The sequence below is a fragment of the Canis lupus genome, chromosome 5 (assembly GCF_048164855.1).
Source record: "Canis lupus baileyi chromosome 5, mCanLup2.hap1, whole genome shotgun sequence".
Lineage (NCBI taxonomy): Eukaryota > Metazoa > Chordata > Mammalia > Carnivora > Canidae > Canis > Canis lupus.
Window position 1 is genome coordinate 8,205,011 of NC_132842.1, and position 25,976 is coordinate 8,230,986.

At 41.6% G+C, this 25,976-nt stretch overlaps 1 protein-coding gene across 1 annotated transcript in view; it reads left to right on the forward strand.

The window, feature by feature from the left end:
- The window catches only part of C5H10orf67 (chromosome 5 C10orf67 homolog), a 194,214-nt gene that overhangs the window by 14,918 nt on the left and 153,320 nt on the right, over positions 1-25,976 (forward strand). The window contains exon 2 of the mRNA XM_072825143.1: positions 20,004-20,296. Within this exon, the coding sequence (XP_072681244.1) occupies positions 20,004-20,296 (293 nt within the window). The remainder of the gene's footprint in view (positions 1-20,003; positions 20,297-25,976) is intronic.

Genomic DNA, 25,976 nt, shown 5'->3' on the forward strand with positions numbered 1-25,976 from the left:
CATTTTCTACCTTTTGTTTATCCATTCATCCATCAATGGGCACTTAGGTTGCTTCCATGTCTTAGTTATTATAAATAATTCTGCAATGAACATGGGGGTGCAGATACCTTTTTGAACTAGTGATTTTGTTTCCTTCAGATAAATATCCATATAGTTGCTGAATTATATGGTGGTTCTATTTTTTAATTTTTTGAAACACTTCCATACTGTTTTCCATAAAGGCTACATCAATTTACATTCCCACCAATAGTGCATGAGGGATCCCTTTTCTCTACAACTTTGCCAGTGCTTCTTACTTTTTAGGTTTTTGATAATAGGCATTATGACAGGCGTGAGGTGATACATCATTATGATCTGCATGATGATTAGTGATATTGAGCATTTTTTCATGTGCCTGTTGGCCATCTGCATGTCTTCTTTAGAAAAATGCCTGTTCAGATCCTCTATTCATTTTTAGTTTGGATTATTTGGTCTTGAGTTGTATTGTCTTGTATGTTGTATTTTGGATATTAACTCCTTATTGGATATATGATTTGCAAATATTTTTCCCATTTAGCAGGTTGCCTTTTTGTTCTTGTTGATGGTTTCCTTCACAGTGCAGAAGCTTTTTAGTTTGATGTAGTTTCATGTGTTTATTTTTTTTCTTTTGTTGCCCTTGCTTCTGGAGTCAGATTTTTTTAAAAATCACTAAGACTGGTGTTGAGGAGCTTACCACCTATGTTTTCTTCTGGGGGTTTTATGGTTTCAGGTCCTACATTCAAGTCTTTAATCCATTTGAGTTAATTTTTGTATATAATGTAAGATAGCGGTCCAGTTTCATTATTTGCATCTTGCTGTCCAGTTTTCCCAACACTATTTATTGAAGAGACCATACTTTTCCGTTGGCTATTCTTGCCTCCTTCATCATAAATTAGTTGACCATATATACATGGGCTTATTTCTGAGGTCTCTATTTTGTTCCATCAATTTATGTCTCCATTTTTATGCTAGTGTCATACTACTTTGATGACTACAGCTTTGTAGTATAGCTTGAAATCAGGAAGCCTGATACCCCCAGCTTTGTTCATCTTTCTCAAGATGATTTTGGTTATTGGCACCTTTTGTGGTTCCTCTGTGGCCTCTCTAAATGCTTTCTGAAACAAACTATTCTGTGATGAAACCTATAAATATAAGGGTGGATCAGTCAGTTGAGGATCTGACTTGGTTTCCAGTCAGGTGATCTTGCGGTCTAAAGATCAAGCCCTGAATCTGGTTCTGAACTTCAGATTTTCTCACCCTCTCCCCCCAACTCACTCTTCCACTCTCCCTCAAATAAATAAAATCTTTTTTAAAAAATTTTTAAATAAATAAAATCTTAAAAAAATAACCAAAACAAAAACTTACCAGAGGACCCTGAGATTTAAATAAAACATAAATGATCTCTATAATTTTTCCTTTGTCTGTACTTATTTACCATCTCAAATAACTTTTAAATTAAGACTTTATTTCTTCCTATGCTAAAATGCTTCTTTCTCATTACGGAAATTGGACCAAATTATTTCTGAAAATGTAACTGTGTATGCGTGTGTGCGCACATGTGTGTGTGTGTCTTGGACACAACAGGTCAAATAAAGCATTGGTATTTCTTATATAATTGGAAGTTCTTATTTTAAACACCAAAAAAAAAAAAAAAACAAACCAATATACCATGATTTTGTCATGTGAGCTGACTCCAAACTGAGAGGTCAAGTAGACAAGCTCCTCTTCAAGTTTTTCTATTTCTGGGAAGCTCGGGCTAGTTTTGTTCCCTGGATCAGAGAGGAGTTATTTAAACAAACTCACACAAAGCCGTGAGTGATTCAGTGCTAAGGAAGATGTATCAGAAGGCATGACTTCATACAAACAATGAACTGCTGATATTGAAAAATTTGGTCATCAGCCAGGATAGGAGATACTTCCAAGTTTCATATCAGTTGTTTATTCAATTAAGTATTTGTTGATTACTTTCCATGACTAAACTATAGTAGTTGTTGGGCATACTCAGAAGCTTTTGCTTTCAAAGATCTTGTGATTTGGTAGAGGAGACAGCAGGAAGACAATTATAAAACATGAGAGTAGCATAGGAGCAGGTACAAAGACGTGCCTAAGATGTCAGGAGGGAAGCACAAGAACAAAAATTGTATTTGCCAGACATCCTGCACACCTCTTTCTCTTTGGGTAGCAGTCATAAGGTCAGAGGGCTGATCCCAGCTCTGGGGTTGGGGTTGCCCTGAGAAACCTGTCACTCAGAAGCCACAAACCTCATACTAGATGCGAGTCATCCCCCAGGACACTGGTCTGGGCTCATGTGTCAAAGTTCAGGCTATCAAGAGGTTTCGCTGAGAGGAGCACCTGGGTAGCTCAGTGGTTGAGCATCTGCCTTTGGCTCAGGTTGTGATGCCAGGGTCCTGGAATTGAGTCCCGCCTTGGGCCCTCTGCCGGGAGCCTGCTTCTCCCTCTGCCTGTGTCTCTGCCTCTCTTTGTGTGTCTCTCATGAATAAATAAATAAAATATTTTTTAAGAGGTTTTCTGAAAACTTTGGGAAAGAAGTGTCCATGCTCTTTTGTTACTGCTAATTGAGATATATATTTCACACTGTAATATTCAATTCATCCTTTTACAATGTACAATTCAATAGTTTTGATTTTTTTTAAGATTTTATTTATTCATGAGAGGCAAAGAAAGAGAGAGGCAGAGACACAGGCAGAGGGAGAAGCAGGCTCCATGCAGGGAGCCCGATGTGCGACTTGATCCCCACACTCCAGTGTCACACCCTAAGCCAAATGTAGATGCGCTTAACCCCTGAGCCACCCAGGCATCTCTGAATGGTTTGTTTGTTTGTTTGTTTATTTATTTATTTATTTATTCATTTATTCATTTATTTATTTATTTTTGAATGGTTTGTTTATATTCACAAATTTGTGCAGCCATCACCACTATCTAATTCCAGAATATTTTCATCACCCCAAAAGAAACCTCATAGTCATTCGTCTTTTCCCTGCAGCTCGTAGCAACCTACACACTGGGCCTTTGGACTATGCTGAATATTTCCTATAAGTGGAATCATATAATATGTGATTTTCTGTGTTTGGCTTCTTTTGTTGAGCATAACATGTGCAAGGTTCATCCATGTTGCAGCGTGTATCAAGGCTTCATTCCTTTTTATGATGAAATATTCCATTGTGTGGATATACCAACCACGTTTTGTTTATCCATTCATCAGTTGATGGGTTTTTTCCCCCCACATTTTGGCTATCATGAATAAGGCTGCTATGAACAGTTTTGCATAAGTCTTTGTGTGTTTGTATGTTTTCATTTCTTTTGGGAAGATACCTAGGAGTGGAATGGCTGGCTCGTATGGTCAATCTCGATTTAACTATTTGAGGCAATGCCAGACTTTGGTTTTCCAAAGTGACTGTATCATTTTCCATCCCCACCAGCAACGTACATTTCTCCACATCTTCGCCAACGCTTGCTATTGCTTGTCTTTTTGAGCACAGGTATCCTAGTGTGTGTGAAGCAATATCTCGTTAGGGTTTTAATTTGCATTTCTCTAATGACTAATGGTGTTTACCTTTCTCTGTGCTTATTGGCCATTGTATATCTTTGGAGAAATGTCTATTCAAATTCTTTTTACCTTTTTAAATTGGGTTATTTGTCTTTTAATTGTTAGGTTGTCAGAGTTCTTCCTATATTCTGAATACCAGACCTTGATCAGCTATATGATTTGCAAATATTGCATCCCCTTTTGTGGGTTGTCTGTTTCATGCTCTTTTGAGAGAACTCTTGACGTGACCCCTTCTCTCTCTGCGCCTCGATGTGAATGGAGGCTCCGAGTGGCTGCAGCCATCTTGCTACTGGCTTGATAATGAGCTGAGGGAATTGTGGACACATGAACTCAGAGCTACTGGACTGAGCCAATCCTTGGGAAAACTTCTTCTATTATCTCTCAACTTCCAAGTTCATGAGCTGATACATTGAGTGTTTAGTTGTGATGTTCACTCACCTGCTGCTTAAAGTCTCCTAAACGATACAGGTACCAAACCCAGGCTGAGGGAGCAGAAGTCTTAACCACATCCTTCTCAGGTCAAACCACAGGGTTCAAGAACTAACCTTCAGCAATCTCAGGAGCAACATTTGGGGGTTTATCCAAACATTGTAAGAGCTGTGAATAGTGAAAGACAGGAACGAGGTGCCTTCTTAGAGGCAGTAGTTATAGACATCACTGTTGCATCACTAATTAAATGTTAGTTTAATTAACTTTTATCTCCACATCTAGTTTTCTGAGATATAATCTATATTTTAATGGACTTTAAGCAGATCAATAGAGGAAAGCCCAAATGGGAAAGCATTCTGACTAAATGGGTTTCTTATTAGAACACAGCTCCCTAGCCAATCTCTACTTCCTCTTGTTTGACACAAAGGAAATGTTCAGCTGCTTTGTTTTCAAAAACCTCAAAGTGTATCAGTTAACCAACTGTCCTGAATGTGGCTTTGCTGGTTTGTGTACTGCCACAAAATGAATTATAAAAGGAAGAAAGAAAGAGAAAGAAGGAAAGAAAGAAAGAAAGAAGAAAGAAAGAAAGAAAGAAAGAAAGAAAGAAAGAAAGAAAGAAAGAAAAAGGAACAAAAAGAAAAAGAAAGAAAAAGGCAAGGTGTGGAGAGAAGTGATCATAGTAAAGACATGCAATACACCAACAGACGAATTTTGTTCTTATTTAGAAACTCTAGTGATAGCTGATGCTACACAATACCTATCTGATTTTTTTCCTCTGGAAGAGAACTCCTTTGCTTTCAGAATCAAAATACCTAATCATTTTTTACCAAAACTTTGTTCCGTGGATCTCTCACAAGGATGTAGGAAAAAAGTTCTGACTAGATTTTCTCTTAGAGGACATTGAGTCAAATGATTTAAATGCTTGACCTACACCTGGGGTGTCAATCGAGCATCTGAAGGAAATGCATGAATCTTTCAGGCAAAATGCCCACTCAGTGGGCCTCAGCACCAGACCCTTACAAAAGCACACTTCCCTTCCAAAGTCACAGGGAAGCAAGCCCCTGGGCTGACCTGGGGATGCATTAAAGATTGTATTCTATTTTTTTAAAAATGAATCAATGGTGCATTTAGTTGGCGACTGTGTGCTTTGATTAGTGCTGCTCCCGCTGGGGAGCCGACCCAGCACCACACAGCAAACTGACCAAAGACAGAGCAGAGGTACTTCTGCACTAACTTACCCTGGTATTTAGAACAATCATGACTGTGCTGTGTAAAATGACCTCCCAGGATATTTTGCTGTTTTCCCCAGGTCCAGACTCGCAAGAAGCTCTAATAATGTTTGCTTTGAATTTTATCTGTTCATATAATTTTAATTGAATCATTTTCGAATAGGAAAATTACTCATATCATCTCTGTATATCCTGTTCGACTTAATCCTCAGCTGTTGGAAGTCACTTTTCTAGAGAAGCCTTCCCTGACCACACTAGCAGAAACAGCAACAATTTGTCTCTGTCTCCATTCCTTTAGCCTGCTTTACTCTTCTTCATAGCACATATCACCTGGCATGTTACATATTCACTTGTCGATTATCTCATGAGCAGGTGTGCACATGTGCGCCCAAGCACACACTTGCTACTATAATCTACGTGACACAAGGGAATTATTTCACCTTGTTCCCAATGCCTAGAAAAGTAGACAGACAATAAATTCTTTCTGGGATAAATAATTCAATGAATCTGCTTCTTTAGTCACTGGTTCATTTCTTTAAAACAGCGTGCACACAGGTGAACAGCACGGGCACAGAACACATTGAATCTCAGCCCTTCCACTTACAAGCTGTGTGATCTTGGGCAATCACATAACTTCTCTGTACCTTAATTTATCGTGAATGCAACAGGAATAAGAACTATAAAAAAAGAACTATATACGTCTCACGGAGTTGTTATGAATATTACATGAGATGTTACACATAGAGCACCGAGAACAATGCCGTACCTAGCATATAAGCACAATCCCCATAAAATCTCTCGTTCTCGATAAATGTTAATAATCTTTACTCATTTATTCAGCCAAAATTGATTTAATGTTCACGATGGGCCAGGTGCTGTGCCAGATGCTGGGAATACAATAGTGAATAAAACCAAAGTTAGACCCTCCCCTTATGGAGCTCATAATACTGTGAGAGAGGAAGTTATTAATTACAATAACCACACAAGTAAAAGTAGCATTAGCAGTCTTAAATGGGCAAGATTTAAGAAGAGATGGGCAAGATTATATTTATGGGGGGCATTTGGTCCAATCAGTGTTGTAAGATCAATAATTCCAGGGGAAGTTAGCTAGCTACGTGTGTGTAGTGGGGTAAAGAGGTGCACTACGTCCGATTTCCAGTTGTTTTGTGTCGTGTGTTGTTCTGTAATTTTCTTTTTCTCCTCAAAGAGTCTGCAAGATAAGAATGGGTTAATAGCTTTGAGTTCATTGTGATTTGTGCATTGAGAAAGAGGCAGATCTCTGAGAAGAAGTTGTGCAGAGAATGGACTGTAGCCGTGGGCACATGGGCAAGAACAAGAGAATAAAGCCTACCCCCCACCCCCATCTCTGCTGGGAATTACAAAAAAAAATTACAGGAAAACATTGGGATGTATAATTAAGCCATTTTATTTGGACATAAAAGGAAAGTCAGAGCCTAATGTCTAGAGAAGTTTTTAACATCTGGTTTGTTTATAATAACAATGTTCAGAGAGAATTTAGAGGAAAGAATAAGTTCATTCATAATCCCACCTCCGTAAAACATAATCGTTTTTCCTTTCGGGTTTTATTTTGTTTTCCCTTTCATTCTCGGGCTATTACAGCTGCAGGCATTTTTAAATGGTTGTGCTCACAGGGCACAAATAATTTCATGCCTTCCTTTTATGTGGTGGTACATAGTCTTCATAATTATTCATATTAATCATCATCCTCTGTTTATAGGGGGGAGAAACTGAGCCTTAGAACTTTGCTGATTGCTGTCCTTGACAAATTAAAGGCTCATGGCCATTTGTTAGAAAGGCAAGCCCTTGGACTAGAGCATCCAGTAGCTACACTCCATCCCCTGAACTAACCTTCAGTCAAACAATTAAGTAGGTACGTTTTAGAGAGGAGGTTAAAGAATTTAAAGAAAAAGTTGTCCTGTGTCTTCTACTCTCAGTACTTCACTACATACCACAATATTTACTTCAGATGTGTGGGGTTCCCACACATCAAGCAGTTCTGCAGCACGGGCTGGGTGGTCTGCAATTTAACCTGATGCTGACACCAGCCTACCAGGCAACATGGCAGATCCCACAGGTTATGGGCTCAGTCCCACAAGACTAACCTCCTCCTTCAGATGCCAATCACAAGTCCAGCTTGCCATTTAGATTTCTGACTGACCAGCTACAAATTGGAGGTTCCCCCAGACAACCTCCTCAGGTTCAATTAATTTGCTAGAGGGGCTGGCAGAACTCGGGAAAACAGTAGATTTACCAGATTACTGGTTTATTATAAGTGGATATAACAGCCGGATGGAAGAGATGCATGAAGCCAAGTGTGGGGCAAAGGATGTGCAGCTTCCATGCCCTCTCTGGGCAGGCCATCTTCCCAGCACCTTTATGTGTCACCAGTCCAGAAGTTCTCCAGGCATTTCTTTTTGGGGTATTTATGGAGGCTTCATTACAATAGGCATGATAGTTTAAATCCTTGGCCTTTGGAGATTCATTCAACCTCCAGCTCCTTCTTCCTCTCTGGAAGAGGAGGTTTGAAGCAGAAAGTTCCAACCCTCTCATCCTGTTTGGTTTCCCTGGCAATCACCTCCATCCTTGGGCTAGCCAAAAGTTGCCTCATTGACATACTCTGGTGGGTTGAAAGGGACTAGTTATGAATAACGACACACCTTTATCCCTTCTCTCTTGGGAAATTTCTTTTTTGTTGTTGTTGGATTTTTAAAAAAGATTTTATTTGTTCATTCATGAAAGACGGGGGGGTGGTGGCGGGGGAGAGACACAGGCAGAAGGAGAAGCAGGCTCCATGCAGGGAGCCTGATACGGGACTTGATCCTGGGACTCCAGGATTACGCCCTGGGCCGTAGGCAGGTGATAAATCGCTGGGCCACCCAGGGATCCCCTTCTTTTGGGAAATTTCAAGGGTTTTTGGAACTCTGTGTCAGAAACTGGGCAAGACTAAAATATGTATTTCTTATAAATCACAATATGACAGGAGGCCAGAGAGCAGTCTGTGGCCAAGGAAAAGAGAAGGTGTGTGACAAGCCAAGCTCACCATCTTGGACACATTGGTCTCATTAGCCTATTAATTGTACAAAGCAGCCTGAGAGAACAATGAAAACAAGAAACAAAAACTACAAATAGCTTGAAGCTTTGGAGTGTGAAGAAATGTTTAAACATGAATAAATGAATGAATGAATGAATAAATAAATAAATAAATAAGACTATTGACATCAAGATAGGGAGGGGTTCAATTAAAATTCATTAAGACACAATAAGAAACTCTAGGTTTCTTACAGGTAAAAGGAACTTTGCCAATGAATTATTCAAGAAGAAATAAGCTGAGTGAAGGAATCCTGTATTGGCCTGGTACCAGTTCAAACTTTCTCCCCAGGTAATGGTATAACAAAAGTTCTTGAGTACTTTGCACGTGGTACAAACCAATTTGGCATTAGTCTTCCCATTGTAGCTCGAATCTTTCATGGTAACTGAGAAAAAAAGACTAGGGACAAAATCTTCCATCTTAAAATCAGCAACAAACAGCTTCAATAAAATTTTGGAACCTGTATGAATCCCTTTTTCTATGATTCTAAGCAAAAATTTTAAACCAGAGAAATTAAACAGTTTTGAGCACCTTTTAGGTAGATGCCAAATGCAATGCTTATTCTAGTTATGCAAAGAAAAATAAGGCCCTTTCCTTAAGATGGGACATTACATCCTTAAGATGTAATAATCCAGTGGGACAGAGGTGCATCTACACAACTAATAATAACACACACAGGCATGCCACACCATGCCACTTTCCCAGGAGCACAATACATCTTTAGCCTTTGTTCATGCTCTTCCTTCCTTCCTTCCTTCCTTCCTTCCTTCCTTCCTTCCTTCCTTCCTTCCTTCCTTCCTTTCTTTCTTTCTTTTCTTTTCTTTCTTTTAGATTTTACTTATTTTATTTGAGAGAGAGAGAGCAGCAGAGGGAGAGGGAGAAGCAGGCTCCCCACTGAGCAGGGAGCCCAATGTGGGGCTGAATCCCAAGACCCCAGGATCATGACTGAAGCCAAAAGCAGATGTTCAACCAGCTGAGCCACCCAGATGCCCAGTGTTCATGCTGTTTCTAGAACAGACTCCCTTTTTCTGTTCACCTCTCCAGACAATATCCAGGCTGTACATTCTGAGTCTACATGAGCTTTTGCATGAAATGTTCACTGAGTATCCCTCCTTTTCTTTCTTAGAATTAACTTTTCTTCACATTTCCTACATTATTTGGAGTTTTCACTGTACAAGATAGCACTTCGTTATAGATCATTTAAAAGTACATATATGGGATCCCTGGGTGGCGCAGCGGTTTGGCGCCTGCCTTTGGCCCAGGGCGTGATCCTGGAGACCCGGGATCAAATCCCATGTCGGGCTCCCGGTGCATGGAACCTGTTTCTCCCTCTGCCTGTGTCTCTGCGCCTCTCTCTCTCTCTCTGTGACTATCATAAATAAATAAAAATTAAAAAAAAATAAAAGTACATATATGATTTTACATGTATTAGTTTTGTCTTTTTCAATGATGTATAAATTTCTGGAAGACCACACTTTCCCTCTGTATCCTGTCCTGTGACTTTTTGTTTATTTTTTGGACTATCCCTGTCCTGTGATTAACTTAATATCAAGTACTTGTGTGATTGGGTCTGCCATTCTCCTTTGCCTACCTTTACTTCTAAAATCCTAATTGTTGGGATCCCTGGATGGCTCAGCAGTTTAGCGCCTGCCTTCAGCCCAGGGCCTGATCCTGGAGGCCTGGGATCGCGTCCCACATCAGGGTCCCTGCATGGAGCCTGCTTCTCCCTCTGCCTGTGTCTCTGCCTCTCTCTGTGTGTGTGTCTCCATGAATAAATAAATAAAATCTTAAAAAAAAAACAAAACAAAACAAAACAAAAATCCCAATTGTTAAGTTTTCCCATGGATCTGTCAGGATTGATTCATTTCACAATTGTAATTTTTTTCATCACGAGTTTTCATCCCTTAAATTTCTAGCCTAGACAAGATCTTTCAAATCTAATAGTGTTATTACATAACACCTAATGTTTTCTATTAGGAACATGTGGGTTTTACTTTGTTTTACATTAATACAACAGATATTGTGTCTGTACTTACGTACCAGACATGTTTTGTTGCAAAATAAAAGGGTGCGTTTGGTTGTAAGGAGTCATAATTAGAAACTGGTTCCACTATTTCTTTACTTTGATGAATGCTTGTGCTTCAAAGCTCTTCTGTAGTGAGTTCTGGGAATGGGTTTCTTATGTTGACCTGTCCCTGGATGAGATGCCTATCCCACTTTTCTCAGGTTTTCTTTGGCTCTGACCATACTGGCTCTATATCATCTCCTGAAAACTCACTTATATGATCCTAAGCAAATCATTCCATTCAACTTGACTTCCTCTGAGCCTGATTTTCTTTTTTATTTATTTTTTAAGAGATTTTATTTATTTATGAGAGAGAGAGAGAGAGAGAGAGGCAGAGACACAGGCAGAGGGAGGAGCAGGTTCCATGCAAGGAACCCGATGTGGGACTTGATCCTGGGACTCTGGGATCACACCCTGGGCTGAAGGCAGGCCCTAAACCACTGAGCCACCCAGGGATCCTCTGAGCCTGATTTTCTTACGTGAAAAAGGAAGATAATGTTATTACACAAGGTTAAATTAATAATGTATATGAGAGAAGCGTTCTTTGGGCCTTAAGGATCTGTTTAGATAACAGAAATCATTATCGTTGTCACCATCAGTGTTGCTATCCCCATCACTACCTTGAAACTTGAAAAGTTGTTTAAGAAGTTTGGTATAATGGAAAGAATACTGGTAAATATTACTAGTGTTCATGAATATCAGTTCCCTTCCATTTCCTGAGCACTTGCAAGAATAGATTTTCCAGTCCTCTTTGGAACTGGTAGAGCCATGTGACTCTTTCTCATCAGTGCAGTGAGTGGAAGGGGTCAATATATTTAATTGCCAGCACTTGATTCTTTCTCCTTCTTTCTCTTCATAAAGTGACTCAGGAGGCCTTGGGTTCCAGATGCTATTCCCGTAAGAAAAATAAGTTTCTTTTCTTTCTTTCTTTTTTTTTTTTTTTAATTTTAGAGAGCAACTGAACAAAGGGTGGTGCAGAGGGAGAGAGAATCCTCAAGCAGACTCCATGCTGAGTGTAGAGACTAATACAGGGCTGGATCCCAGGACTCTGAGATCATGACCTGAGCAGAAACCAAGAGTTGGATGCTCGACCAACTGAGCCTTTCAGGCGCCCTAAGAAAAAGAAGTTTCTATCAACTGGATCCCTAGGAAGTTGTGTGGAGCAGAATTCCCTGCCAGCTCTGTGGGAATGGTAATGTGAGTGAGAAATTACCTTTCATTGAACTTAGTCACTGAGATTTGGGATTGTTTGTTTCTGCAACATAACAGCCTAATATGACTAATACACTATGATGAACCAAAAGTCAAAGAAATCTTGGATGGGGTGACTGGCTGGCTCAGTCAGGAGAGCATGTGACTCTTGATCTTGGGATCATGAGTTTGAGCCCCACATGTGGCAAGTTTACTTAAAATTAAAAAAAAAATTTAAAAAGGAAAAGAAATCCTAGATGTAGCTATGGTCTAACTACATATATGTCCTTGAGTGACTGGACAAAAGTCTACTATTTCTAAGGTCCCTTCAGCTTTGAAAACTCTGACATTACAACGGCACAAAGCAATCTCATGAGAGTAACAAATAAACATCACCGCTTATTTAAGGGATAAAATTAAATTTCAGTTATATCAAACCATCACAGAGAATGAATTCAGTTATAATCACTTTTAGAATTGAAACAGTATATTTTAACTGTTTTATGCACACACCTGCCTTTTAAAGAGAGTGTGCTAAACATAGTTGCATTAAACATAATCAGTAATTCGTGGTAATTATTATGAACTTTAGTTATTTTACAGTAATGTCCTCAAGGCTAGTGACAAGTGGCAGTCTATTTGCTCCTCACTATGGCCCACACCTCTCACGTTATTTGAATTTTTGTTGTGGTTTTTTTAATAAGCTTTCAATGCCTTTGCGCCAACTGTCAATGTAGCGATCATCTTCCATAGCCTGTTTCCCCACTTTTATTGGCTGTAGAGATAGAAAGTAGATATCAAACTCTGTTGGGATTGTACATAACGGTAAGGATATGTAGTGTCTCAGTAATAGATTAAGAAACTTTCCTAGGAGCAAAGCAATTAAGATTTAGGTATGAACTTTGTAGCCTCTTCAGACACACATATCTTTTGCTTAATTTCTTGTTCTCATGAGTATCCCACAAAGGTGAATTTCTCTGATAACTAGGCTCCAGTTATACAGGGTGTTAAATCTGTTTGAATTCTCTACAGCAACCCCAGCAACACAGATTCATAATTAAGTCTCTAATATGTGCCTGACAGCTTGAGATGTACTTCATAGGCTCCTGCAAAAAGTAACATTATGGGAAGAACTGAAATAATCTGTTCATCATGACAGTTCAGTAAGGCAATATAGCACAACGATTAGGCATATAAGTTCTGGAACAAGATTGTCTGTGTTCAGAGCCCAGTCTCAAACCTGCAAACTGTGAACTTGGACAAGTAAATCACCCTCTTAGTGTCTCCATTTTCTCATTTTTAAATTGCAGATAATCAAGGTGATGTGTTAGTTAAGTGCCTGGGAAGGTTTCTGACATGTAGTAAGCATCCAATAAATATTAGACCTGTAATGATTATTTTTCTCAGTCCTATAAATATATTTGCTGTATTAGGGTTCTCCAGAGAAACAGAATCAATAAGAAAGATTTATTATGAGGGGGTTGGTTCATGTGACTATGGAGGCTGAGAAGTCTCACAACCTATTGTTTGTAGTCTGAAAGCCCAGGAAACCAGTGGTGTAGTTCCAGCCCAAACCTGGAAGCCTGAGAACCAGGAGACCATGGTATAAGTCCCAGTCCAAGTCGAAAGGCCAGACAACCAAGAGCATCAATGTCTAAGGGCAGGAGAAGATGTATGCTCCATCTCAAGTAGAAAGCAAATTAGCCCTTCCTCCCCCATTGTCTTCTATACAAGCCCTTTACAGATTGGATGATGCCCACCCACAATGAGGAGGGGAATTTTCTTTATCCAGTCTACTGATTCAAATGCTGATGTCTTCCAGAAACACCCTCAGAGACATATCCAGAAATAATGTTTTACCCCCATCTGTGCATCCCTTAGCCCAGTCAACTTGACATTTAAAACTAACCATCTCGTTTACTATTATTGATATTAAGTAAGAGCTGCAAAGAATATAAGAGTATCCTTTGAATAATTTATTAAATTATCGTTGGTCATTGTGTTAGTCAGGGTTTTCCAGGGAAATGGAACAAATAAGATGATTGTATATAATATACAGGTAGATTTATTTTAGGAAATTAGTTCACATAATTACAGAGGCTGGCAAGTCCAACATCTGTAGGGTGGGCAGGCAGGCTGGAGATCCAGGGAAGAGCTGATGCTGCAGTTCTAATCTTAAGGTCATCGGTGGAAGACCTAGGAAAGAGCTAATGTTGCAGTTCCAGTCCAAAGGCCACCAGCTGCAGAATTCCCTTTTGCTCAAGAGAGGACAGTCTTTTGTTCTATGTAGGCTTTCAGCTGATTGGATGAGGCCCACTCATATTTTGAAGGTTAATATGCTCTATTCAAAATCTACCAATTTAAATGTCAATCTCATCCAAAAACACCACCACAGAAACATCTAGAATAATATTTAACAATATATCTGGGCACTGTGGTCTAGCCAAGTTGACATATAAAATTAACCATTATAGTCAAACACAATTTTTCCTTACAATCTTTTTGACTGGTGGCTTGAACCTAGACCTAGAATTTCTTGATGGGAAATTATCCTTGCAACTCTTCCCTTCTCTTCATTTATACATTGATGATGGGAGTTTCTTTCTTCAGAAAGAATGAGGCAGCAGTAGACCAGCAGGTGTCTCTGGCCTGTACATCTCCATCTTCCACTGCCACGGGGGGGGGGGGGGGGGGGGGCGGGCCAGCGCCAAGATTTCCTGCATCCATCAACATTGGCAGCTTAGAATAATCTCTCCCCTCCTAAATAATAGCAGCTAACAGTATTTTCTTGCCTCGTTCTCTAATGCCAACCACTGAGGTGCATGATGTTTTAGGAATTGCTCTTTTGAAGGACTTATTTAGAGTTTCTCCATCACTGATTCATTTGACAAACACTTATTGAACACTTACTATGTGGGTGCCACTAGGTTGAGCTGGGCATACAAACAAGGATGAATTAAACAGATACAGATTTTACACACCAAAATCAGTTTTTTTTTTTAATATTTTAAAAATTTATTCATGAGAGACACAGAGAGAAAGAGAGGCTAAGTCACAGGCAGAGGGAGAAGCAGGCTCCATCCAGGGAGCTTTTTTTTTTTTTTTTAAAAGGCTTAAAATGTATTTTAATAAGTTGATGCTGGATTACTGCTCCATTTCTCAGAAAAACTCCAAAGGAATCAGGGACAAATCAAACATGGTACACCAATAAAAAAAAAAAAAATGCACAGCATAACTACGTAAGATAGGCAAGGCTAAGAGAGCTACTGTCTGACCTTCAGCAAACAGCAACCCTGTTCCAAAGATTGTACTAGGCCTATCAAAAGCTGTGAACAGCATCATAGACATAAAAGGGCCATTCCTGGGTTGTCCTTACCCAGAAAAAAGATGGAGGTAACTTAACACAAGATTTTTTAAAGGTACACTAAAATGAAAATCTCTAAGAGAAAGGTCTTCCTTAGGACATGAAGGGGTAATATACGGGATATAACAGAATCATATGTATGTTGTCTGTGACCTCTGTGGACATTTGCCTGAATTCCCACCTGTGAGTGAATGGAATGGGGCTAAGGTCATTGGGGGCTGTTTGTTTTTGTGGGACAAACAACGTCCCCTGGGACTCGATCCCAGGTCTCCAGGATCATGCCCTGGGCTGAAGGTGGCACTAAACCGCTGAGCCACCCTGGCTGCCCCAAAATCTGTTATATTAAAGACACTTTTATTATTTCTTCTGGTTTCCTAGAAAATGACCTAATTTGGTCACACACAATTCTTAGGTTTCTTTGCATTGACATCGTATCCTTTACAGAAGTTTGATGAGGGTGAAGATTAGCTTTTTCCCCACCACACTGCTCTCAGTTTATATTGAAATCAAGCCTCACACATTTATTTTTGAAAACACTCATTTGCAGGCAGACCCCACACGTTTTATGCAGCCCACTTGTGGAGGTCCCCCAAAGCCCCACCTTTCTGTGCTTTCAGGTGAACTACCATCAGGCGTGAATGATTCCTTTGAAGCAGATATGATAACATTCCAGGAGCGAGATCCTCGGTCCTGTTAGGAGGCATCGGGCAATTATAAAAGCAAAGGCTGGACAGAGGACCGGCAGGGGATCAAGCTCCAAGCCCCATCATCCCTGAGGGTTTAAGTTCCAGCCACCATGAGACTCTACACACTGTTCCTGCAGGGCGGAAGGATTTCTGAACTATTTTGACTGACCTACATATCTTGAAGATCGTTAAATTCACCCATTTGAGCCTACTTCCAACATCTACAGTACTGGTCAATAAGTCACCACGTTCACCAATAAAATACCCACTGTTGATATTCAGTGTATTAAACTAGCGCAGTGGTGATTTGTTGGTCTAGAACAGTTAACATCAGAGCTTGGAGTCGTCCCTTCCGAAATGTGGACTTCCTGATTTGAGCAACAGTGGGTGTGCCATCCCTGGACTGTGCACCCCTGATCAGCACCTGGGTAGAACAGAACCCGTGTAACACACGTCCTTCTTAGTGAACACTGAAGCATCTCTAGGTAAATAAACAGGCATGACAATAGCAAACCGAGCTTCACACTACTGTATTTTCCTATGTCCCCTATTCCCCATGAGTTCTCAAAATTGCTAAATTAGAATGTCTTGTACCACATTTTTGAGAGTTTGAAGCTGAAGGACAATGAAGAGTGTTAATGTTGGGGTTGCAGGAATATGAGTTGGAGAAATGAGCTAACGGTCCAGGCAAAGCCTGACCCGGTGGTTCATTTTGGGGAACAAGTCTAGTCCTCCTGGGGACGGTCTAAATATTGGATCTTATCTGTTCGTTTAGATCAGGCTACAGGGAAATTCTCATGCAACCCAAACCACACGTGTGCTGTCTAGATGAAGCCTTTCCTGTGATCCATGTACCCGAGAATCTGAATTACCTTGTGGCCCTGGGAAAAGAACAGAGCACTCCATGGTCCTGTGTAGATACTTTATGGCATTCTGATCAATGTTCCACTCCTCATGATAGTAAATCCCTTTGGGGTCTGAAAAGATGGAGCCCCAGAAAAGGTCTTTGTTTCATTAATTCTTATTATTTACTTTATTTCACCAATTCTAAGATCCACTTCTCTATCCTCTTTGGGTGAAATCTTCCATTGCATGAACTATGATAATTGTCATAGTTTTATTAATCTCCATTGGATTTCTGCCTTTCCTGAATCACTGCATATCGCTATGTACCTGCTGCAGATTTGCTAGGTTATGTCCAGGCATGCAGATCCATTATGGTCAGTTGACCAGACAGAGAGATTTCCCGAATTTTCCTCAATAGCAGCAGGTTCACAAATCTTTTCGCAGGTGGAGTCACTTCTGCAGTTGGTTAAGCTCTACGATTTTCTTCACATTTTTACCCATCTCCCTTCGAAACATCTGCCCTAGCTCCAAATAGAAGAAGATATCCTCTACTGCAGTGCTCAGGGACATTTGACTGTAAGATCCAAATTCCACATCAAGATTGCTCCTGCCTAGGCTCCCATAGTGCCTCCCATCTTGGTTTTCAGCTTTTGCCACATAACAAACACTTACTGAGGGACTTTTCCAGGAGTGGATATGTTATGTCATTGCAGCCAAATTTAAGACATTAAAATGATGTAGTCTCAGAAGTTTTTCCACATAGGATTTAGTCGCATAATATTGTCCTGGCTGAAGACCTTGCTATTTCCTTTCCCAACCCTTTATTTAAGAACTTTGGTTATGGATGAAGCACAACATAAAACAAGTTTACCTAACAGAGCCTGCACCACATAATCATAGATTACAGCTGGTGATAAAAGAAAAATAAGCACTTTACATATGATGACTCCAGAAAGAATTTAAATTACAAACCTAACCTGAAACCTCTTGGCTTTTATTAGACTATAGGATTGATAATATCCATCTGGAATATATAAATTACTATGTTTAGAGTCAGCACTTGACTCGTAATCAAATCCTCATGCTATTTAATCTGAGATGTTATCACTTTTAATAATTGGTAGGTAATATTTTCATATAAATACATTATACTATTATACCTGTTTCAAAGAGGCATCTGAAAATTTAAAATCATGCCATAAATCCTGTTAACTAAAGTAAAAAATATTTTAGCTTATGAGACACTCAACTTTTAAGAAATGGGAGACTTTAAACGGTGTGTTCCTTAGTTGTGGTTTAGAAAGGAGGAACAAATTCCTTGAAGGCCTGGTTGGTATGTGTCTCATGTCCCACATGAGCTGTGTGCTTTTCTCGCCTTATAGACTACTCCCAACCACCCTGAGAAAAGTTCATTATTCAGTTTTTACTGGTGACAAAAAAGAGGCTCAGAGATGTTAAATAACTTGCCCAGTGTTCTAAAGCAACTAAATTTCAGGGGAGTTTTTCTTTTCTTTTTTTTTTTTTTTTAATGTTTACTCCAGAGCTCATGAGCTTTCCACTAAAACCATCAATTAATTCATCATGTGATACAAAGAGTCTGGATTCAGTATGACAGATGTTTTGACAGTGCCCAACCCGGTTGTCATAGGCGAGAATATGATCTGAAATGAACAATTTTGTAAGTCAGAACACCTGAGAGGTAAATGTAGGTAACTGACAACAAGAGGAGCGTTATGTAGTTAATAGTTGCAAAAACAGTCATGCTCATAACTTGGTTTCCCAGACACTGAAATCTGAAACTCCGTGATATGCTATAGCAAGACTTCAAACAAAGAGGTTTTGTTCAGTTCATGTTTTTGTGGGATGGTGTAACCATGCAGTCCATATCAGTCAACAAATGCTGCACAGAGCTGACCAATGACTCATGAAGTCTGCCAGGAGACCTCTTTCCTCAGTTTCAAAATATTCACTTAGAATTGCATTAAGCAAAACAGCCAGCAGCCTGTCACAGTATTTTTACCTTGGCCTCGTCCTAACCAGCTTAGGTGTTTAATTTTACCTTGGAATTTTTCTCTTTATTTTAAAATTTTTGTTTGCACTGTGGGAAAAAAAAATCATTTAAGATAATTTATTATAGATTTATACATTTCTCTCTTTTAAAATGCTTTTTGATTGTATGATAAAATTTCCCTCGAGACTTTGAATTTAGATTTTTTAAAAGATTTTATTTATTCATGAGAGACAGAGATAGAGAGAGAGACAGAGAGAGAGAGAGGCAGAGGGAGAAGCAGGCTCCAAGCAGGGGACTCCATCCCAGGTTTCCAGGATCACAGCCTGGGCCTAAGAAGGCTGTGCTAAACCGCTGAGCCCCCTGGGGCTGCCCTCAAGTTAGATTTTGAGAACAAAAATCTACATAGAGTAAAAGTGACTCTTTTTCTTCTTTCTTCACCTTTTCAAAGGAAAACAGATCTTTACAGAAGATCTTGTTGGCATTGGCTACTTTTTTTTTTTTTTTTTTTGGCATTTGGGGCCTTCCCTCTTTGTCTTTAAATATTTAAGAGTTGTGCTACAGTAATGCTACAGTAATTTCCTTTTTGTATTCTGAGCTTCCAATATCAAACTAACCTCATTTTCACATAATAAGAGAGGAAAACCTTTTGTTTTCCTGTAGACCATATATTGAAAGGGAAACCGTATACTTAGCTCTAAAACCAGCAAATGACATACTGATGATGTCAGAAAAGCTATTCCAGCATTGTCAATACACGATACACAATTTAATATAAAGGACGAACGACAATTTCATTATTAGGCAGTTTCTCTTACTATCGTAGAGACTTAGTAATAATGAATTCCACAACCACACTGGATAGCTTAAAACTTAACGCCTGAATTATTTTTTTTTTTAAGATTTTATTTATTTATACATGAAAGACACACAGAGAGAGGCAGAAACGCAGGCAGAGGGAGAAGCAGGCTCCCTGCGGGGAGCCCTGTGCAGGACTCGATCCCAGGACCCTGGGGTCACGCCCTGAACCAAGGAAGAGGCTCAACCACTGGGCCACCCAGGCGTCCCTTCACGCCTGAATTCTGACCTTCATATCAAATAGAAATGTAGGCTGTTTAATCTCTGCAAAGAATTTTTTTTTCTTGTCCATGAAACGCCCACGTCTATGGCCAAGTGAGGGGTGTAGGCAATTCATCAGGCCGCCCGCTTCCTTATTATGGCATCGCTCTGGAGCCAAGGCTCATTATGTCCTGAGGATGGTCATTACCTGGGTGCACTATGTTCCCCCTCCCCGAGGGTGCCCTCTAGCACCCTAGGGCGGAAGGCCACGAAGCGAGGGTCGCCGAGCCCCCCCCCCCCCCCCCGCCCCCCGCGCTGGCCTCGCTGCAGGCTGAGCTCGGCGGCTCAGGAGAGAAGGCGTGGGGAGTCGGGGCACGGTGGGGCGTCGCCGGGGTACCTAGACGGGGCCAGCTTTCTCGGGGACAGCTCAGCGGCGGCCGGGCCGGGTGGGTCGGGGCCGCCTGGGGCGGGCGGTGGAGCGCCCCCCTCCGGGCCCGCCGATCCCCGCGCCCCGCCCGCCCCCAGGTCGCCATGGCAACGGACGCCGGGTTCGGGCCTCCGACTCGCCGCCTCGCCGAGCCCGCAGCTCCGCGGGAGGCGCCCGGCGCAGCGGCCAGCCCGGGGCTCGGATGGAGAGCGCGGACGACACGCCCGCGGCCGAGGAGTGCCGGAAGATCCTCGAGAACCTCGAGTCGACCATTGAGCAGTTCCGGTTCAGCCCCAGGTGACCCGCGCAGCGCCGCCTCCCCCTCCTTCGGGCCCGACCCCGCGGCGCCGCGCGCACCTGTGCCCGCGCTCCCGCCCGCGCTCCCGCCCCAGGCCCGCTGACTTCGTCCCCTGAGTGTGTCCGCGTAATCCGAGGACGCGGGCTCCGGGGCTTCACACCCCGCCACCCGCAACCGGGCGCCTGTGTCGGGCGAGTCCCCTCCGAAGTCCTGCCTCAGCGGCGACCCGCGCTGCTTCGCGGCTCCGAGCGAGCGTGGCGCGAGTGCACCCGCCTAGCGTGTTCAGGGGGCGCCGCACACAGGGGCACCGGTACCCCGGGGGGGCCTGCCGCTCGCGCTGTTATTCCCTGATGCTTTCTTCACAGGTCCTCCCTTTATTTATTTATTTATTTATTTATTTATTTATTTATTTATCTTAAGACTTTATTTATTCACGAGACACTCAGAGAGAGAGGGAGAGACGCAGGCAGAGGGAGCCCGACGTGGGACTCGATCCGGGGTCTCCAGGATCACGCCCTGGGTGGAAGGCGCTGCTAAACCTCTGAGCCACCCGGGCTGCCCGGTTCCCCCTTTTAATAATCTTTGCTTACCCCCCGCCCCCGCCCACATTTTGTCTGTTCCGATAAGGTAGAGCTGATGTGTCTGGGAAAATGTATTTTTCCTTCTGAACCCCCCCCCCCCCCGCCTTTTTTTTTTAATCAGTCAGTGTCCCGCGCTGGGTTAGCCACTGTGCAAGCACTTGGAGTTCCCCAGGTCACGGGCTTCACGGTGCCAGGGAGGCTGGCTTCGAGGGGAGACCCATGCCCTCCAGGCTCCACATGGGGCGCCGTGCTGGCCCAGTGGTGGGCACTGACCCGGTGAGCCATGCCCCCTGCTTGGGTGCATTCGTTAAAACAGACCAGGGAGGGTAGACGCAGGACCTGGTTTATTGGTGGTTGTGAAAAGCACATATTGGCAGTGGCACATACTAACGCGGCCGGCGCAGGGTCTAACCTGTTCTGCTTGTTTACTGATAGGAAAGACTTCCTGCCCCGGGTTCCTTGGCATAGCCTGGCGTGTAGCTCTCCAGCAGAGCACCCCGGCTGCGCTCGGTGGACCGAATGGCAGCGCCAAGTGCTCAGTTAATGCGCGCTGGAGGACCCGCGGATGCCAGTGTTCATTTGTCTTCACCCACGGTTCTTCAGTCCCCGGGGACTGTGTTGGTGCTCTGGGAGGAGTGGGAGAGGGGACTGCAGTCCTGGGTTTAGGGCAGAGTTTGGTACCGGGCAAGCAGCAGTCTGCAAGCTGACAGAAGCCCGGCTCTCGTGAAGTTTACATTCCAGTCAGGAAACCAATGCTAAGCAAACCGACTGTACAATAAATAACTTAGTGGTAAGTGCTAAGGAAGGAAGAGCACGGAGGGAGCAGGGGAACCTGTGTGTGGAGTAGGGAAGTGGATGGTAATTTTAGCCACTGTGGTCAAGGAAAGCTTCTCAGAGATGACTTTGGGGTGAAGATCTGCAGGCTTGAGAGGGAAACTTTCTGATCTGTCAGGGAACGAAGTGTTCCAGCAAAGAGCAGGAAGCCAGAAGGGGTGGGCCTGGGTGTCTCCGGCCCAGCAAGGAGCCCTGGGTGGCTGGGGCAGAGTGAGAAGGGGAGAGCAGTGGGGAGGCCAGAGGTAAGGGGACAGTGCCAGACAGTGGTGTGGGACCTGGGTCATCGTAAGGACTTCCACTTTGACTTTCAGTTAGATGCCAGAAGTGCCTTTTCAACACCACCAAGCAATTCTCCAGTTTTCGGCAGGCACTGACTAGGTGTGCTACAGTTTCATTCAGTTCTGACGCTCTGCTACCTACAGACAGCGTCAGATGTCACAAGTTAAGGGCTCCATCCCACAAGACCCCTCCCCCCTTCAGATGCCAATCACAAATCCAGGTTCTTACCTGTGCTTCTGACCATTCAGCCTTAAGTTAGACATTCCCATAACTCCTTCTGTGGATTCAGTTAATTTGCTAGAGCCACTCATAGAACTCAGAAAACTAATTTACTTTGGTTTATTGCAAAGAATAATGGTTACTGGTTTATTACAAAGATTATTAAAGGATACAAATGAATGGCCAGATAAAGAGATGCATAGGGTGAGGTCTTGAAAGGTCAGGAGCACAGAAGCTTCTGTCCCCACAAAATTTGGAGTGTGCCACCCTCCTGGCACCTGGGTGTGTTCTTATTCACCAACCCAGAAGCTCCCTGAAGCCTGTAGTTCAGAGACTTTTATGGAGGCTGCATTATATAGACCAAATTGATGAAATCATTGATTTTGTGGTGAATGGGTCTACCTACAGCCCCTCCAAAGGTGGATATGGGAGTGGGACTGACCCATCCCACCCTGTAATTGGGATTGGTTTCTCTGGCAAACAGCTTGCATCTTTAGGGGCTTTACAAAAGTCCTCCCACTAATATGGACTCTGGTGTGTTTCAAAGGAGTTCGTTATGAATTACAGAAGACCCACATTTCACCTTTTTTCCCACACTGAGACCATTTCAGGAATTGAGGACAAAAGACCAAATATAACAAAAGATGAGCCCACTGCTCATGTCATTTAGGAAATTCCAAGAGTCTTGGGAGCTTTCAGGCAGGAACTGTGGATGAAGAACAAAATATACATTTATTATAAATTATACTATCAAAGATGGGAAGCCATGAGGGGGGATTGGTGCAGGGGAGTGATTTGATATGATCAGTCTTTCAAGAGGATTACTTTGGCTGCTGTTTTGATAGTAAATTACAATGAAGATAAGGGCAGAAATAGGGAAGCCAGTTAGGAGATATGGGGGGGTGGGGGGATAGTTTTCTCTTTACCCTTGTAGGTTCTTGGATGAGACCAACCCTATAATGAAAGATAGATTAATGCGAGAAAAACAAAACAGAAGTTTAATAGCATGTATGCCTCTTGTATTCATGGGAGATACCCAGGAAAACTGAGTAGCTCCCCCAAATGGCCCAAGCCACTACCTTAAATACTATCACCTAAAGACAAAGGACGGGGATTGGTTGGGGGTGTGGGAAAGAGTGGGTTATGGGAAGTTGTCAGGAAAAGCACAGTAAATAGAAGTATGGCTGTTATGCAGATTTAAATTGGTGCCTTCTTTATAATAAGATTCTCCTGTGATTTACTCATCCTTTTCTTCCAGGTATAGGGTTAAAAAACACTTACAAATGGGGATATCCTTTATAAATGTAAATTTCTCTTACAAAGGAGTGACTTCTGTGTTTTCAGAGCTTCTCCTGTGTCTGCAGCTCTCAAAATAATTAGCTCAAAATAATCCTTGTGCCAAAGAGGCATATTTTGGGATGCCAGATTCTGCTACCCTTCAAGTCTGATGTTCAGAAGAGAGGTCCAGGCTGGCTGTATCAATTTGGGAGCACTTAGCACCCAGATAGATATAGGGGTGGACTCGGTGAGATCACCTAGGAAGTGGGAATAACAAAGAGAAGCCTCTTTGAGCCTGGAGCACATCACACTTGGCGTTTTCTTGAAGAGGAAAAACGGGGAGCAATGTTTTCCTTATTTAAAGTTGAATGGTACATGATAGTGAAAATTTAGCACACCTAATACCATTTTTTTAGCTAATCCATTAATAAACATTTGTTAGGATAGACTATTCTAGGATACAGTGAGAAGTGTCATTGCATTCTATTAATAAATGTTCCTGGGCCTTTTATTCTATACTAAATTTACATGTTAATTTTGTATCTAGTTTATTCAAAAAACATAATCGTCATCTTTCCAAGACTGTATTTTACGCACAACACCCAAGCCATTATTCAGAAATCAAATTACTGAGACTATAAATAAGGCCTGTGTAGGAGCCACTTAGCTAATTTGTTGTGATGTGGGTTTCTATTCTAGGCAAGAAGGTTGCCATTTAAAATCAGACACATTTGGAATTTGACGGGAAACTCAGGAATGAACCATCATATTTCACTTAGATTCTGAATGAGCCAGATCTTTCTGAGTCAGTTTTACAAACATATAAGACGCAAGGGACCTTAGAGCCATGAACCTGTTCTCACTAGGGATGGAGAGAATTGGTATCTGTCCCTTCAGGCTTATGATTTTAGAAGAGTTCTTTCCTCTAGTCAGGCCCCCGTTTCTACATCTTTGAAACAAGAAAGTCAGTATCTCTCTTATGAAATTTTTGGAAGACCTGAAAGGAAAATGTGTGTGTTAGTGCATATATCTTAACAAACCATATGGAACAAGTTAAGCACTCAATAAATAGTGCTTAATATATTTTTTGACACTATGTAGGAGGTTATCTATAAAATTTTTGGACTTGATTTTAAAGCATTGTATTATAGTATTATAATATTATGGTACCAGAAGGAACAATTGAAAACATTATTCCAAAAAAAAAAAAAAAAAAAAGGAAAACATTATTCCAAGTTTTTAAATCATATCCTGAAAATATATGTATTTGTATTTGGGGTTGGATTTTTTTTTTTACACTTTTCACTTACTTTTTCCAGCTTTTTTGAGATGACATTGACATGCAACATAATATATTCATAACTACCCACATTCCATAAACCTACTACCCACAATAGATTATTTGTTTAAAATGGAAAAGAAAGAACATACATGTTCAAGCTTAATCAAAAATGAAATTGAATAATTAAAAGGGGCTGCTGGGCACCGGGGAGGGTAAAGGATTGCATTTCTAGACAGGATAAAGCACTGAGGTCTGTTAAATGTGTGGCTGTGTAGAATATAAAAAAAAAACAGATTAAGTGACTGTATTTATTATGTTGATGTAACACTCAGGATCAAGACAGGAGGCAGAAATCTTACCAGTATTTGAATAGGGGAATATTTCCTGTTCCTTATTAAATATTAAGAAGTATTTTTTTATTAAGAAGTATTTAAAAAAAATCTTTTTAACTAGTAAAAGGCAGTAAAGGGGGTAAAAGAAGACTAAGCATTCTTACAACAGTATACGCAAGAAAGGAAAAACTTAGAAGACCCTCACTCCCACCCACCCCCATCTAAGATGGAGATTGAGACCTCTTGGGAGAGGACAAGGCTGGTGGCAGAGAAATCAGTCAGAGGGTGATGGCCAGAGCTGATCTACAGGGAAGGCTTGTTGAGTGGCCAAGAAACTTGCTGAAAGATGCAGACAGTCTGAGGTTCTTTACCCAGCTGGGAGATCCAAATCTTCATTCCTGAAGGTTCCGAGTCCTCAAAAATAACTTTCCTGGGGTGTTTGGCTGGCTCAGCCAGTGGAGCATGCAACTCTTGACCCCAGAGTTGTGAGTTTGAGCCCCATGTCGGGTATTACTTAAAAATAAAATATTTAAGAATAAATAAAGAACTTTCCCTCTGCCCTTCAGGTTCTTGGCTGAGACTCTCGGTAATTAAAGATTAACAGGAGAAACAGAGAAGTTTAATAACATATATACATATCTCCTGTATACACAGAAGACACCCAGTAAAGTTTAGTAACTCCCCGAAAAGGCCCAAGCTACCACCTTAAATACCATTTCCACCTAAAGATGATGAAAGATGTTGGAGGGTGTTGGAGGGTGAGGGGGAGCCATTATGGGAGGTTATCAAGCAAAGGAGTGTACAATAAAGGAGGGTCCGGCCCTCCTTTAAGTTCTTACTTTATCCATTGTTAGGTTTCTAGACATCTAGTCAT